This window comes from Furipterus horrens, unplaced genomic scaffold, assembly GCF_987537825.1.
Source record: "Furipterus horrens unplaced genomic scaffold, mFurHor1.1.pri manual_scaffold_6, whole genome shotgun sequence".
Taxonomy (NCBI): Eukaryota; Metazoa; Chordata; class Mammalia; order Chiroptera; family Furipteridae; genus Furipterus; species Furipterus horrens.
The window spans coordinates 192487050-192502978 of NW_028327176.1; the positions used below are offsets into that span (position 1 = coordinate 192487050).

General features: G+C 61.2%; 1 protein-coding gene across 2 annotated transcripts in view; it reads right to left on the minus strand.

Moving 5' to 3' along the window:
* RPS6KA2 (ribosomal protein S6 kinase A2) overlaps nt 1-15929 on the minus strand; it is a 149495-nt gene that overhangs the window by 30292 nt on the left and 103274 nt on the right. For both annotated transcript variants that reach the window (XM_090280075.1, XM_090280076.1), the window contains 4 exons: nt 9436-9517; nt 4442-4522; nt 2496-2575; nt 269-375 (listed from right to left, as the gene is read on the minus strand). In XM_090280075.1, coding sequence (XP_090136201.1) covers nt 269-375; nt 2496-2575; nt 4442-4522; nt 9436-9517 — 350 coding nt within the window. The remainder of the gene's footprint in view (nt 1-268; nt 376-2495; nt 2576-4441; nt 4523-9435; nt 9518-15929) is intronic.

The window sequence follows — 15929 nt, forward strand, 5'->3', positions numbered from 1 at the left end:
TGAGGGCAGGCACGTGGCTCTGGCCTGGCCTCCTGCAGGATTAGGTGGAGCGGGCTGGGAATATTCCCTACAATCCAGCAGAAGCCACACTGGGCCCCTTTCCAGGGGGAGCAGGTGGGGTCTGCTCACCCCACTTGGAGCCCCAGTGTGGGAGGGGCCGGCGCGAGGATGTCCCCAGCCTCCGTCCTGGGGTGACCGACCACGGAGATGAAACACTGATGCAGTCAGCAGGAAGGGGAGTGGGGGCTGTGCCCCTCTGCTCACTCACTTCTCCGGTTTCAGGTCCCTGTAGATGATGCCCAGGCCGTGCAGGTGGTCCAAAGCCAGGGCCAGCTCCGCCAGGTAGAACTTGACGTCCTCCTCCGTGAACATGACCTAGTGAGCGAGCGAGAGCGGACTTTCAGTGCTGGGTTGTGCAGGGAACGCTGCCAAGGGGACCGTGCCTCAGCCGCAGCACGCTCAGCGCGGGCGGCCCTGCCCTGTGCGGGGTCTCCCCGCCCCCCACCACCCCCACCACCAACAATGCGCTTCCAGCTCCTGAGCGGAAACAGGAGCTCCGTCCTCCTTTTGGGATCAGCGAGGGCAGAACAGCACTTCCTGCAAAGACGACATCATCAGCCTTGAGAGGGGGCGCGTGGAGCTTCCTGTCCTCTGTCCCAGGCCCCACAGGTCACCCAGCTCTGGGCTGCTTCTCGGAGTTTACGCCCGAACACGAGTGCTTCTGATGTGAATGCGTAAGATTTAACAGAGAACTAAGCGGAGCCTGGCGAGGAGCCACTGAAGACACGTGGGAACTCACGTCCCCCTCTCACTTGGCGCGCCCCCCTGGGTTTGGGCGAACCGGTAAGCTGCAGTCCACCCCCGGGGGGCTGGGCTCTACCACAGACGACACACACATGGCGCAGAGTCAGCAGGTGCCCCAGGAACAGGTGGGCAGGGGACACGTGGGCGGCAGGGCCCACGAGTCAGGGCACCTTGAATCAGGTTGGAAATCCACACACAACGTCAAGGCCACTATCTCAGGACAGTCCCCTGTCCCCGGCAGCCCTGAGAAGCAGCTTGTCCTTTCTGAAGTCCCCTTTTAGGAACCCAGGGCGTCATCAGAAGCGTTTGTGCAGTCACCACCAGCACTCGGTGTCCTGACACCAGAAGGCCGCACCCCTCTCTGACAGCAGCTGCGGAAATCAGTGCAAGGCTGCCTGTTCAGTGTGAGCTGCGCCTGAAGGCAGGTGGGGGTCGGGGGGGCCTGCATCCGGCTGCTACAGGTGGAGGCACATCCGTTCCACAAAAGGATGCTTTCCAGTGGGGCAGGGACACATGCCCAGGTCCTGGCGGTGGCGTCTGGCACTGCCCGCCCCGCTCCGGCTGCCGGAACCTCCTGCTCTACCTGCCATGCTCAACCAGCGCCCTTCCTGGCAGGATGGTTCTCTCCTAAACTGTGAGCACAGTCACGGGCTTCCGTGCGGGCAGTTCTGCTCATTGCTGACCTCTCCCTCCCCTGACTTTCTAGCCGTATGTGAGGCGCCCGCTGCGTCTGCAGTTCAGTGCTCAGAGCGCAGCCGCGTTTCTCTCCTCGTCAGTTCTTAAGGCACCTCTCAGTGTAGGTGGGCAGGGCCCAGACACCCGCTCCCACGGGGCCCAGGCACCCACTCCCACGGGGCCCAGGTGCCCGCTCCCACGGGGCCTTTTCTAGAATTCGGATGTGATCGTTTAGCCCTGGGCTTGGAACCCACGGGCAAGTAGCCCGATAGTCACCGCGCCGTTGCCCGAGGGACTGACAGGAAGTGAAGGAAGGGAGCCGGGTAAGGACCCTGGGTCCCCCACACCTGCCCCACCTTGATCTGTATTCATTTTGGGGTCTCACACAAGCTGGAAGGATCTGATGCAGCAATGGGAGGGAAAGACGGGGGAAGGGCGGTGTGAACCCACTGGTACAGCCCGGCAGCAGCCCGTGTGGGGGACACCGGGCCACTTCGGCATGCTGTCTCTATCAGGGTGATGGCCACGCAGACTCAGGGTTAAAAGCCCCGCTGGGGCTGGGGGTGGCTGGTGTCACAGAGACCTGACAGGTGCTGGGGCCCTGCACTAACGGCTGGTCCTGCGGCAGAGGGGGCGGTACTGTGGACAGCTGTTGCCTCCTGTCACCACAGCCAGCCTTCCACGTCCATCTGTTCTTCATGGGCCAGTACACAGGGTGCACAGAAGGTTCCAGACCTCCACAGGGGTCTTTGGAAGAGTCAGCTTAAGGTCCTTCAAGGACAACGGAGTTCTTCCCTGTGCAACTTACGTGACTTCAAGACATATACTCTGCACACAACACACACACTACACACAACACACTCTGCCCACAAAACACATGTGCACACACACAAAAACACACTCTCTGCACACAAACCACAGGCACGCACACCGCCCTCAGGTCTCCGCCCCCACTTTGCCCTGGGACCCCGGACAGAGCGGCAGCCTGCGACCCCCCTGCCGGAGGAGGCTGTTACCTCCTTGGAGAGCCTGGTGAAGAGGTCCCCGCCTCGCAGGAAGTCCAGGATCAGGTAGAGCTTCCCCTCCGTCTGAAAGGCTGCGGGGGAGAGTGGGGGCGTGTCAGTGGTCCCCTGCAGGGGATGCTTCCCCGGCTGGGTCTCTTGGGCTCAGTCTCTCGGGCAGTCTGTGACGCTGGGTCATTTCAGAAATGGGGCTGGGGACAGCCAGCCGGGGCAAGACTTGGGGGAAGGGACTCGGTATTAATGAGTTCTGTCTGTTTCTGTCACTCGTAAGGGCCTTGGGATTTCTTCTCCTTCCCTTCCCTCCCCCCTTCCTTTCTGATCGCAGTGGGGCAGAAGGGCACAGGTCCTGCCTGCTGTCATTACTGCCACACCCAGTGCGGCTTTGGGTACAGCCGGGCTCACTAGGGCCACCGGGGCTGGCGGGTGTTTGGTGGGGCCGGTGGCTCTGACCCCGTTTGGTGAGCCTCCTTTCCTCGCCCCGGAACTGTATTCTCTACACCGTCCCCCGTTCCTTCTTTTTGGCCGCGTGGGGCCCGCGGGCTGGCCACGCAACCGCATGGTTGTGCCGCTCCTGTTCTAGGCCGACCACACGCCGCTCTCACGGGCTCCCGGCTCCTGCCTCAGACCTTGGACAGAGCTCCTGCCCGCCCCTCAGCTGGGTGACCCTCGCCAAATGGGGCTGAGCGCGAGGCTGAGCGCGAACACGAGGGTCAGGAGGGACACCCGTTGTTCCTGTTGGGTGGTCGGTCAGTTTGGGGCTGCTGCCCTGTCCCCTGGCGTCTATCTGCTCCTCCAGGCAGCCCGCGGGAGGCCCTGCCATCTGGGCCACCCCAACACCCTGTTTTCTAAAAGCAGAGGCCGTGGTTTCAGAAACACAGAGCCTCTGACCAGAAGACCCTTCGTCAGAATAGTGGCCCCTGCCGCGCGGATCGCATGCTCTGTCCTCGGCTTGGCGGGCGGAGGGGCAGCCGCTCCCACGTGATTGGCCAGAGGGAGCGAGTAGGACGCGTGTAACAGTCTTTGTAAGGCGCCCGGTTCCTAACTTCTTCAGAAACCCCGCCCCCCGGGTGCCACCTGAAGGGACACAGGCATTGGCTCTGACCCAGGAACCCGTAGGGGTGGGGTGGCGACGTCACAGGGAGTCAGCCTCACGGGGACACGGTCTAAGGGCGGCCGCCCACAGCGCAGGGGGCACAGCACGGGGCTCCCAGCAAGTTCACACCTGCACTGGCTCCCCGCACTTCTGAAAGGAGAAGCCACAGATTCCCCAACAAGACTGAAGAGGCTCTAGAAGTCTCCGCCCCCACCTGTCACCGCTCCTCCAATGTCGCTCTCCCGCCCTTCGAACCCAGCAAGGGGCCAGCTTTGCTCCTGTCCTGCCTGACACGCGTCACTGTGCAGGCGGGCAGGGGACTTGAGCGCAGCCGGGCAGGCCCCTGCTCCCTCCGTTTACCCGCTGTCAGTCAGAAGATCTCACTCACTGCCCCGGGGAGGGGGCACAAGGGCAGAAAGCCGGCGGGGAGGAGCCGTGGGGCCGCACACAGGTGGTTTGGGGCAAATCATTTGATCTGAGCCGCATTTTGTCTTCCGGCAGAGGGAGGTCACAGCCGGCCTTGACAGCAGATTTCAGAGCCACTTCCCAGACGTGCTTGTCACACGCCCGCGGCCTCTGACAACGCGGGAGGCTCCCTGCGTCCACCGGGAAGAAACGACTGCGTTGCCAAACGTCACGGGTTCACCCCCGTCTGCGTCAAGGGACGTTTACTACTTAGTCAGTGACCACAATTCTCCTTGAGGGCAGACAGACAGCTGAGGCCCCGGGGAGGGAGGCGACTGCCGGGGAGAGGGGTGTCTTCTCCTGAGCCATGACTGTCCTTCCGTGTCGCTGCCCTAGGTCCCCTCAAAGCGGGTCCCATTATTCTATTTGTCACTGAACTCACCATAGTGGAGCTTCACAATGAAAGGGTGATTCACTTCCGCCAAGATGTCTCTCTCCATCTTCGACCGCACTCGGTCCCGGACTGCGAACAGAAAAACCAGGCTTTTGGGAGGCAGGAATTGTGTAAACAGTCGCCCCAACTTCTTGTTGCAAACATTTCTAGACGTGCACAAGAGCTGAAACAGTAGGATACTGATCACCCCTCAAGTAGCTTCAACAGTTGCTGATGTCTGCAGGCACTCTACCCTCGCGCGCGCGCACACACAACACACGTGTGCACACGCACATGCACACGCTTGGCCCACCATCTGACAATAAGCGGCGGGCACGGTGACACCCCACCCTCAGGGCAGCACCCCCTGAGCAGGAGGACCATCGCTCCATGAGCAACGAGACGGTCGCCCCTCAGGAAGTCCGCTGCCTTCCCGCAGCATCATCTAACCTCGAACCCACACCAAACCCCGCCCCTTGTCATTAGCAGCTGTGTTCTCCCCCAGCCCAGGATCCCTTCAAGGTCACGCATTATATTGCGAAGTTCTGTCTGTTTCTGGACCACAGTGGCCTCCACCTTCCCCGCACGCTTTGGTGGGTTTCTTGGGAAGTCCAGGCCAGGCTTCCTGCGGACGCTCCCTCATTCTGGCTCGGACGAGTGACGGCGCCTGCTTCCCCGGGAGCTGAGGGGCGTCTGGAGGCTTTCCGAGGGGCAGGCTGTGCGTTTCCACAAAATGCCTCCCGGGCGGCCCTGGGCACCGGTGGCAGATGAGGGCAAGGTGGCAGGTCCGCGTCTCACCGTACAGATCCATGCGTCCCTTCTCAGTAATGAGTCGCCCGCGGGGTGATGTCTGGCATTGGGTGACTTGTGGGGCCCCCAACCATGCTTCATTCAGTGGGGTCACTTACACCTCCCATCCCTGCGTGAATCACGAGGGTTACAAAGTGGCCCTTTTCTCATGTCTGATGGAACTGGAAATCAGCAGGAAGCTTCCTCCTCTCTCTCTCCGGGATTAAATAACCACGGACTACAGAGTTTTATAAAAAGTTTAGTTTGTTACAACCAATTATAATTTTTTTTTTTTTTGGTGGTGATATGGTCCAAAGTTTAACCGTCTGGGAATACAGATGGAATGTGAGGCAAAAATAAATGAATAAGCAACAAAGATTACCACGTGAGAACAGGAGCAAGCACATTGGTGCACTCGGGCCGTGTCTGCGTGACCCCCCGTGGGCCCACGCGGGCGGTGGCAGGACATTCCCTCAGACAGGCGCGCGCGCACCGCCCCACGGGGCCAGGCGCCGGCCCTCTTCCACACCTGGCCTTGGGGTGCACGCTCCGTCTTGGGAAGAAGTCCTCCTAAGGATGCCTGTGATGAAGGAACGGGGCCGAGCCCTGGAGGGGCACGGCTGGTGGGGGCAGGAAGTGGGCGGCCGCTGGGGGGAGCGGGGCAGGTCCTTAAAAAGCGACGCGCAGACCATTGCATCTCCAAGAGCTGCTTCCTCTAAGTCTCCTCAGGCTACTTGGGAACAGTCTTCCCAAATAAAGTGGCCATTTAAAATACTGCTTACTCTGCGCCTTAGCGCGCTTCTCTAGGGCCGCGCGCTATAAATACACTGACCTAGTTTAAGCTGCTCACGCACACACAGGTAACAGTTTCGGTAAAAGTCAACTTCTTGGTTGAAATTGTACTTTTTCTTAGGGACTTCTAAGTAGTTTTACTGTGTCAGATTCTCAGTGAAGGAGTATGTTAATGAGATAACTTGAATTACATGTATGTTGCATTTCAAGTGATGGACAAATACCCCCAAGCATTACTTTGTTCCCAGCCTCACCCCAATTAAACGCCGACTCACGTGCTGTTTCTTCTTTAAAGCTAACCAGGGGACCCCAGTACGACCCAGAGGCTCCATCCTAGGTGGTGTATGTCCAGGAGGATGGGAAACAGGGACTGTCACACACGTGTGTACACCTGGCTCCCAGCAGCGTTATTATTCACAAGGGTCCGAAGGTGGAAGCCACTCACAGGTCCTGCCACAGGTGACGGATAAGCTGCGTGGGGCCCGCCCACACGATGGAGCGTCACTCAGCCTTGAAAAGGAACACGGTTCTGACACGTCTGTCCCCCGGGCGAGGCTTGAGGACGCGGGGCTGAGCGAGGTGATCCAGACGCAGCAGATGGCCGCCGCCCGGTTCCCCGTCTAGGAGGGACCCGGGGGCCAGGTTCTGAGATGGGAAGTAGAAGGTGGGTGCGGGCGGGGGAGGGCAGTGGGGCGTCGGTGTCTGTGGGCCACAGCTTCTGCACGGGGGACGGAGACTTCGGGGAAGAGAGGGGGCTACACAGCACCGTGAATACGTGCGCGTTTCATGCTGCTGAGAACCGGTTAAAACAGTCAACGCTGCGCTGTCCACGTTCTCCCAGGTAAGGAGGAAGAAGACCTTCCTCACTCGGGGTCGGGAGGACGGTCCTCTGCTTTGCTCTCGGAACTGTTGTCTGCAGCCTGCGGGTACAGGCTTGCGGCCCTCGCTGGCTTCGCGGCCGTGCCCGCGGGGCCTCCCGTCCGTCTGTGGCTGATCGTGCAGCCCGGGCACGGCCGCAAAGCGACGGTGTGACTCCATCAGCACGCGCTCCTGACACAAGCTCTCCCCGTGGACGCGAAGCTCCAGCGTCCCCGACGGCTCTCGTGCCTGCCACGCCAGCGCCGCAGCTCGGCTCAGGAGTCGCACAGGGATGCAGAGCAGGTCCCGGGGCCAGCGAGGAGGCATCTCCACTGCCCGCTGTCCTGTCACAGGTTTCAACAGCCACCACCCAGGGGGCACCACAGAGAGAGAGCAGAGCAAAAGCTGAAGTCCACTCGCGTGAAGACGGATGCGGAGGGCGCCAGCCGAGGCCCCTGGAGGGGAAGAGCGGGCGCCGGCGGGGAAGCAGAGACGCCCCTCAGAGGCACCGGCTGGGCAGGGGGCCTGCCCCGCTCGGCCCGGGCTCGCGGGAGCCTCGGGGACAGCCGGGCATGGACATGGGGCCCCGCCCCGCGCCAGGGGCAGCGGCCTCCTCACGGTGGCAGCTTCGCCCAGTGCATGTGGCCGGGCCCCTTGGTCTCCAGGCAGCAGCCCAGGGTGACAGGGCCTGTGGGTGGCCACTCTTCTGCCACCCCGAGGTGGGTCCTCTTCTGGGGAAAAGTCCCTGTTCCGCCCGCCTGCCCTGCCCCACGCCCCGGCCCCATGATGTGAGCCGGGGAAGCTGGTGGCAGAGAAAGGGGGCCCCGGTCCCTACACACATCCTGCCATCTTCGTGCAAAGCTCAGCCCTCGACACTGGTCAAGATGATCTAACCCGCCCGGGACTGACGTCACTGCTGCCAAGTTCGGACCATGTGGGAGGTCATAACACCGTTTCCTCACACACCAGCTGGTAACGAAAACCAAAGGCCACAGCGACCCTGGTGCAGAAATTGGAAGAAAATCCCGCATTCCCATGTCCAGGGGCTGTCCAGTCACAGTGGAAAAATAATGTCTCTTTTTCAGACTATTTCACACCTCATGAGGTTATGGAGTATCTGCACGACTCAGGCCAACGTGGGAGCGACAGCAAAGTCAAGGTGTCCGCTGAGCCACGCCCCCCTTCACCGGTGAGGGGAGGGACGTTGGGAGTGGCCGGGCGACCCCCGCCCGGGGAAGCCAGTCTCGGGGGGGCACAGAGACCCTCCTGGGACAAGCCCCACCTCATGGGAAGGACTGGTTTTACTTTCTCTTAATAATTTCCAACTGCCTTTCTGGAAAAGAAATAACTGTTCTTTAGTGCTGAGCCATTAGGGAAAGCTAAAACGCTTCCTGATATAAAATCAAGGTTTCTACTCCCTCCTTCCCCCACGCCCTAAAAATAAATACATAAATAAATCTTTAAAAAGTGAAAATAAAACAACAACAACATTTACTGTAAGGAACATGGCTTAACTTATGTTGCTATTGCTCACGCTGCGTGAAACACCCAGGTATCTGCAGCAAAGTGGAATGACAAGATCACGGGACCGCAAACTTGGGGGACACGGGAGTTACTGGGGAACGGGCTGACATGTCAGGTTCCAGGCCCTGCCCCTGCGAGGCCCTGACTCAGCAGGTCGGGCGTGGGCCCAGGAATCTGTTCCGACAATTTCCCTCCAGGACACACATCGCGATTCGATGCAGATGTGGCCTCTGCCTGGACAGACGGGTGCCCTGGGCTGTGCGCCTGCGGCGCCCCCACTCCTGCCCTCTCGTCAGCATCCTCCAGACTGGAGCGCCGCCCCCGCCCCCCCCAGTCCTTCTTGTGTGACCTCGTTTGGAGGAGCTTGTTTCCCCCTTCGCGCACAGAGATGGTTTCGTCGCTATATGTTTGGTCTATACATTTACTGTCCTGCGTGGCTGCTTACATGCAGTTCCAACCAGAGCAGATGTGGCAGGGGCTCGGGGCTCCGGCGCAGCTGGCCAGGGGCCTGGGAGCCGAGCAGGTCTTAGGTGTCAGCCTTATTTTCCCCTGCGCTTAGAGCTGGGACTTTGCTGGAGGGGGCGGGGGGCGTCCTGAGGGCCAGAACCAGGTGTGGGACCGAATCCCAGTCACTGGGACGACAAAGGAAATAAATCAGCCTGAATCCTGACTTGTTCCAAACGGAGCAGTCGGGTCCGATGAACTCAGGCCGCCTTGCCGTCCAAAAACGCCGCGACAACCTGCCCGCCCCCCGTCCCCCATCCACGCTCCGTCTGCCCAGTGGTGCACAGGAGCGCAGCGTACGTGGAAGACGGCATGTCTCTCTGGAAACTGTGGAGCGTGCGATTTAGGAACCAATCTACCGTGTAGGGGACCTGTGAGGTACGCAGGAATGTGTTCATCACCCGTTAGAGGGGAGCCGTCAGACACACTCCCTTCCTGAGAGCTTCTGAAGCCGCACGGCCCCCTCGGAGCGCGCCCCCCTGTGGAGCGCGAGCTGCAGTCCCACTCCGATGCAGCCCGCCCCCGGGAATCCTCACCTTTCAGGGTGGCTTTCTTGAGGACTTTCATCGCGTACAGCTGTCCCGCGTCCGGCCCCACGACTTTCCGCACCAGGAACACCTTACAAAGAGAACACACGGCAGCTGAAACGGACAGGACCTCACGCCGGGTCCCTAGTCTGACCGGGAAGGGGATACGCGGGGAGTTTACAGAATTCCCGAGAACATACACACGCTGTGGGAAAATTTAAAGATTCCCCGAACGTTGCGGCTGCTGGGACACAGCTCCTCTCATTTACGCGGCTCTGCGACGCTGTCCTTACATATTTGTAGGGTGAATCGTGATTTGTTTACGGTGCCAGTAACTTTCTAATAACCCTTTTATATCAGAAGTAATGCCACCTTCCTTTATTTTTATTTATCTTTATTTTAATTTTTTATATTTTATTCTTTATGCTATTACAGTTGTCCCACTGCTTCTCCCTTAGCCCCCCCAAACCCTCCTTTTTTAAACAAACGAGCAAACAATACTCACAAGTCTGAAGGGCGAGTGCATGGTTTCCTGCCAACGTCCCTTTGCAGCCCCGCGGTGAAGCCGCCCTGGGTTACTGCTGATCGCGCACAAGAGGCTCTAACGGATTCTCAAGGGAAACTCATTTCTCTGACTGGGCGCTTTCTTCGTCCCGACTTTCCCTTTGAGGAGCCTGAGCTTACACGGTGGATTGTTTCTGAATGGCTCTGACACAGGCTGACAGGGACACTGAACACTCCAGAAGCTGTTTCCTCAGCGATCGAGGAAAAGCAAACAGAACAGGCCACTGTCTGAGAGAGGCCAGGCTCCCAGTCACCGTGATGGCTGTGGGACCGAGTGAGTGAAGACGGAGCGCAGACACCAAGCGCTGGGAGTCCTCTGTGACAGCGGTAACCACACACCCCCCTTCCGTGCGCAGGAAACAGGAGCTCTGGGCTTCCTGACAGAGTTGCCCAGGAACTGTGACTGTCCCTCAGGTGTGGGCGCACACGTAGGTGAGCTGTGCCTGTCAAGGGGGAGCTGCCCACCTGGTGTGCTGGGGGGCGGGGGATGGGTGCGGGTGAGTGCTCCCCTGCCCGAGCCAGCAGGACCGGCCAGGACAAATGCACGTGACACCTGCTGCAGGGACTAGGCCGTTGGGAGCAGAGCTGGTGGCAAGGGCTGTGGCTTCCCGCGCCACAGGTAACAGCACGGGGAGTGTGCTCTTGGCTTCCAGCCGCAGCAAGGACAGGGACCAGGCGGGGGCCCCCTCTTGACTGTGGCCACGCTCCTGCCCACTCCCACCCCAGCAGGGCAGCCCGGGGCCTGTGGAGACTGCTCTGCCCTCTGTCCAGATGAAGGTGGGGTGAGGGTGACAGGACGTGGCTGCCCACAGGGACGGGTCCAGGGACATTTAGGGCCAAGCCACAGGGCCCCTTCTCTCGGGTTCTGGGCTACATGCACTTCCACTGAGGGCGACGCTTGTGTGTGGGTGACGCGGGGCATGTGTGTGCTCGTGTGTGATCCACGGGCTCTTCTCGTCGGCTGGATTAAGAGGCCTCCTGGGGAGTCCAGGCCCTGCTGCTCCCTGGTGCAGACACACTGTGCGTGGGCACTGGGGGCGGACACACTGCGTGGACGCACTGGGGGCGGACACACCGGGCGCAGACACACTGTGTGTGAGAACTGGGCGCGGACACACTGTGTGTGAGCACTGGGCGCGGATACACTGTGTGTGGACACACTGTGCGTGGGCACTGGGCGTGGACACACTGTGTGAGCACTGGAGGCAGACACACTGTGTGTGGACACACTGTGCATGGACACACTGTGTGTGAGCACTGGGCATGGACACACTGTGAGTGGACACACTGTGCGTGGGCACTGGGCGTGGACACACTGTGCGTGGACACTGGGTGCGGGCACACCGGGCGCGGACACTGGGCGCGGACACACTGTGCGTGGGCACTGGGGGCGAACACACTGGGCGCGGACACTGGGCGCGGACACACTGTGCGTGGGCACAGGGGGCGGACACACTGTGCGTGGACACTGGGCGCGGACACACTGTGCGTGGACACCGGGCGCGGCCACACTGTGTGTGAGCACTAGGCGCAGACACACTGGGCGCGGACACACTGGGCGTGGGCACTGGGCGTGGACACTGGGCGTGGACACACTGTGCGTGGACACCGGGCGCGGACACTGGGCGCGGACACACTGTGCGTGGACACTGTGTGCGGCCACACTGTGTGTGAGCACTGGGCATGGACACACTGGGCGTGGCACTGGGCGTGGACACTGGGCGCGGACACACTGTGCGTGGACACCGGGCGCGGACACACTGTGCGTGGACACCGGGCGCGGACACACTGTGCGTGGACACCGGGCGCGGACACACTGTGTGTGAACACTAGCCCTTTATCTCCGCCCCTCGGTCCCCGCGGTCCCTGCAGAGCAGCGTCCTGTCGGCTCAGCCTGGGGGCTCCCGCCGGGGACCTGCTTCCCGCCAGGCCGGCAGAGCTGCAGCAGCAGTGGGCAGGGGAGGTCCGGGAGGGACTTCTGCTCCGAGTCCCTGCTTGCAGGGTGGGAGGTCTCATCACACAGGCTTTCCCGGCCTCCTGAGGTGCTGGTGGCCCTCTGCTCGGTCGTGCTGTGGGGCGTCTCTGTGGCGGCCCTGCCTGCCTCTGGGCTAGTGTGGGAGGGTGGGAGAGGACACGGGGCGGGGAGGGCTACTCAGGCCACGGGCCCTCCCGAGGGGACGGGGACAGGGACCGGAACCAAAGTGCCAGCACCCGCAGACAGGAGGGAAGATGCCCCTTAAAAGGGGTCGGGGCGGGGAGGACAGCTCTGTGTCCCCCTGCACTAAGCGGTAGTGACACTAGCGAGCGGCAGGTGTCATCCCCAGGCCAGAGCACTGAGGGCTGGCACAGACATTGCAGCGGCCACTTTCCCTGCCCTGGTGACCGAAGACGGCTGTGTGGGGCCATGTGGGTGGACCAGCCTGGCCACCGGGCCACCGCGTGGAGACACGGCCTTGCACTGCGGGCTCGGGAGGGACAGGCGAACCTACCTCTGTGCTACAGGGACACCGAGTCACTAGTCCCAACAGGAGGCGCTCTCGTGATCGGAAAGCTGGAGACAAGAGCGAAACCCCTCCTTCGACATGAGGGGTGTGGCGGAGACAGCGGGCCCCGTTCACGCAGGGCTGTGTCGGCCGGCCGGCCCCGGGGTCCAGGAGACACCCGTCGTGTGCTTCCACGCTCCCCTCTACTCCGCCCGCGGGCCCCACACTCCCACGTGTGGCTTGAAGGGAGACTGAGAACCCCACTCCTTCTGGTCTGAACTGGAAAAACCGAGTTCCCACGAGCAGCCCCCAGTTCAGGTTTAATGTCAGAGATGTCAGATTTCACATAAATAGTTGCGTGTAAAACACTCTCTCCCTCCCATTTCAGGCTTTAACAGGAAAGGGCAGAGAGTGAGGGTTATTTTACTATCTTTTTAAAAACAAGTTCTACTTTTGTTTTTGGAAAGAATGGGGAAAATCTGCCTGCCAATGGCTGTCAGGCCCCTGCCGTGTGCCGGACACTGCAGGGCACTGCCAGCCCTGCACAGGGGCCACCGGGGCAAGCGGGGCGCCCCGTGGGGACCAGCGGCCTCGGAGAGAAACTACCAAACGTGGCAGGAACCAATTTCAAAATGAGCTCAGCCCAGGAGACCGGCTTTCTCGGCCCCAGGGTGTCATGTCCAGCTGTGACCTGCATGTCACTCTCCTCCCCTCTGTCCCCTTAGGTAACAGGAATGCATTGTGATGTCACAAAACAAGTGCCCAGGCCGCTGACAATCCCACCGAACCCAGTCGCTGAAGCTGGAACGTTGACTTCGGGCTGCTGGCCCCCCATGCCCCTCGCTTCGGCAGCCCAGCCTGCACTCCACAGGGACGGTCCATGCAGACGCATGGGGGGGGGGCAGGTGAGAGGTCATTCTAAATCGCCCCCAACCCCCACGTGTCATCGGGATCAGCAAAACGCAACCCGACTCTGGGCAGAAGGCTCTGCAGGCCCTCTGATGGGGCGCGCCCACAGGTCTCCGTGTCCCCAACACAGGAGCCCACAGGACGTCAGGTGACACGTGCCCCGGGGGAAGGCATGGATAGAAAGACCCTCTCTGACAGCGCCTGCAGTCAGGTGACGGGGGCCGGGCAGTGGGGCTGTGGTCTGATCCCTTCTCTGCACATCGCTCCTTAGGGCGTTAGGGAAAACGCGTCCACCTGACCGGCTGGTGATCGCCCCGCGAGGGAGTGAGGGCGGGGCTGGGGGTTCCTGCACCGCTGCCTCCCCGCTCGTCGGGGACTTGGGGCCACACTGAGCTAACCGTCAGGCCCCCAAAGCGTCCCGCTGCCGTCCGGTTGAACACTCACATCCCCACCGCCACCCCTGCCCCCGGCGGCCCCGGAGTCATGGCGGCTCGAACAGATTCTGAAGGACAAGGCTGGCTTCACGCGCCGGCAAACTGGCCCGGCGCTCTGCACGCTTTGTAGGACTGACCTCCGAGACGAGGGCGCACGCACACGGGACACCCCGAGGCTGCCGGCTCAGCGGTGCTGCACCAGGACACCCCCTCTGGGCATGCTGTTGCCTCACTCATAGGGACAAGCATATGGCCGCCCAAGCACAGAGCGGAGGCCCAGGGGGAGGTGAGTGAGCAGGGGACTCACGCAGCCGAGGGGAGGTGACAACGTCAGGAGCAGGCACAGCGTGAAGGTCTCCGCGGCAGAGACCGCTGTCCGTTCATTTCTGCGCCTCCAGCAGCTGCAGTCACTGAATGGGTGAAGGAAGGAATGGAGGGACCAGGGAAAGGTGACGATGACCCTGGGGACGCTGCGTCCAGACGCACCCCAGCTCCGCGCTCTTCGGTGCAGAGGCACGAGGCGGAGAAGCGCCCCACGATTGCCTGCTGCGGGAGGGAGACATGGCGCGTGCCCTCCTGCCCGAGAACGTCCATTTCTACATCAAGACGAGGGGTGCACGGACCCGAGGCGCTGGGACAGCACAGCTCTTCCCTCGCTTGTCACCGGCTTTGCTTCGGCGACATTCACAACAGACAACCGGGCGGACACAGCGTTCTGCCGTGTGCTCTCCCACGCACGACGCTGGCCCTGACCCCAGCCCAGGGGCTTCCGAGGGAAGGTGTCCAGTAAAACACCCCTTCCTTCCGGAGTCCCGTCGTGGCCGGGCGGCACCCTCACCCGCGGGCGCCCGAACTCCCCTCCGAACACCGGCAGCGGCGCAGACCCGGCTGACCCCGAACGGGGTGCTGAGCCGCTCACGGAGGCTACAGCTGTCAGCGTTGCCCCCTTTTGTTCCAGTGGGTGGCCCCTGTAATCGGGGCATACTTGTTATTTCTCGTGTGATAGCGGCCAGGAGGATGCAGAACGGGGTCTTCCCAGGTGATCCTTCCATGAGGGTCCTGCACAATGACACCGTTAGGCCTCTTGTTTCTGAAGAATGGTTTCTCTTGTAAGGGGGGACACCTCTGCCCCCCGAAACGGGGGAGGCGTTTGAGCTGCACATGTGTGACTGGAGACTTTGCCCCGGCTAAACACGGGGACACTGGCCCTGCTCGGGTGGAAGGCTGGACGCTCCTCTGGCTCTCGGCACGCAGGGCGTTCTGGGAGAGGACTGTGGAGACGGAGGGCCCCGGAAAGCAAAGAGGCAGTTGGCTGTCCCCCTGCCCCGGTGGGGCAGTGCCAGTGGCAGCCAGTGCGGGTCTGCGGGCGCACGCCTGGGCACAGACTCCAACGGGCGCCCGGAGCTGGGCAGCACCTGCAGACCCACTGAGCCACCCACGTTCACGACACTTCCGGGTGGGAGAAGAGGTTCCTGGCGTGACCTCGAACGGAGCTGCAGGGAGCGGCAGGGTGACGTTTCTCTGGGTGTCTCAGAGGGAACGGCTTTGAGGCAGAAACGTGCCGCTGTTTCCAAAGACCCGGGAGATGATGGTCCGCACTGAGAACAGGCGTCTGCTCCCGCGTTCCCTTCAGCTCCTGGACGTCTGTAGTCGTTGTCATGAGACTACTTTTGACGTCACTCTCTGACTTTCCTTTCCTCTGACTTCTGTTACCCAGATATTTGAGGCAGAAACTTGCCGTTAAATAGAAGAGTCCTTTCTTTTCCACTGAACTCAGTCTTGGCAGATTTGCCTGGTAGGACCCCCTTTCTGTTTGGGTTTGGTAACACTCCTTTTTAAAGCAAGATTGAAATTCCAAATTTGAAATGTGGAGGGCATTGGAAAAGGCCTTTCCTCCTTTCATGTTTAACAGCCCTGCTTCGGAGGAGGGTGTCTTCTAGTTGCTTTGTTCAGTCGATTTTCGGAATGGACACCGAGCCTCAGCCTGCGTTCCCAGCGAGCTCAGGAAGCAGGCCCACCTCTGCGCCACCAGCACCCAGGCATCTGGGTGACATCACAGTGAAATGAGAGTCCCTTGGTAACGACTTGTCAGCCGTTGCCTGGGCAGCGCTCC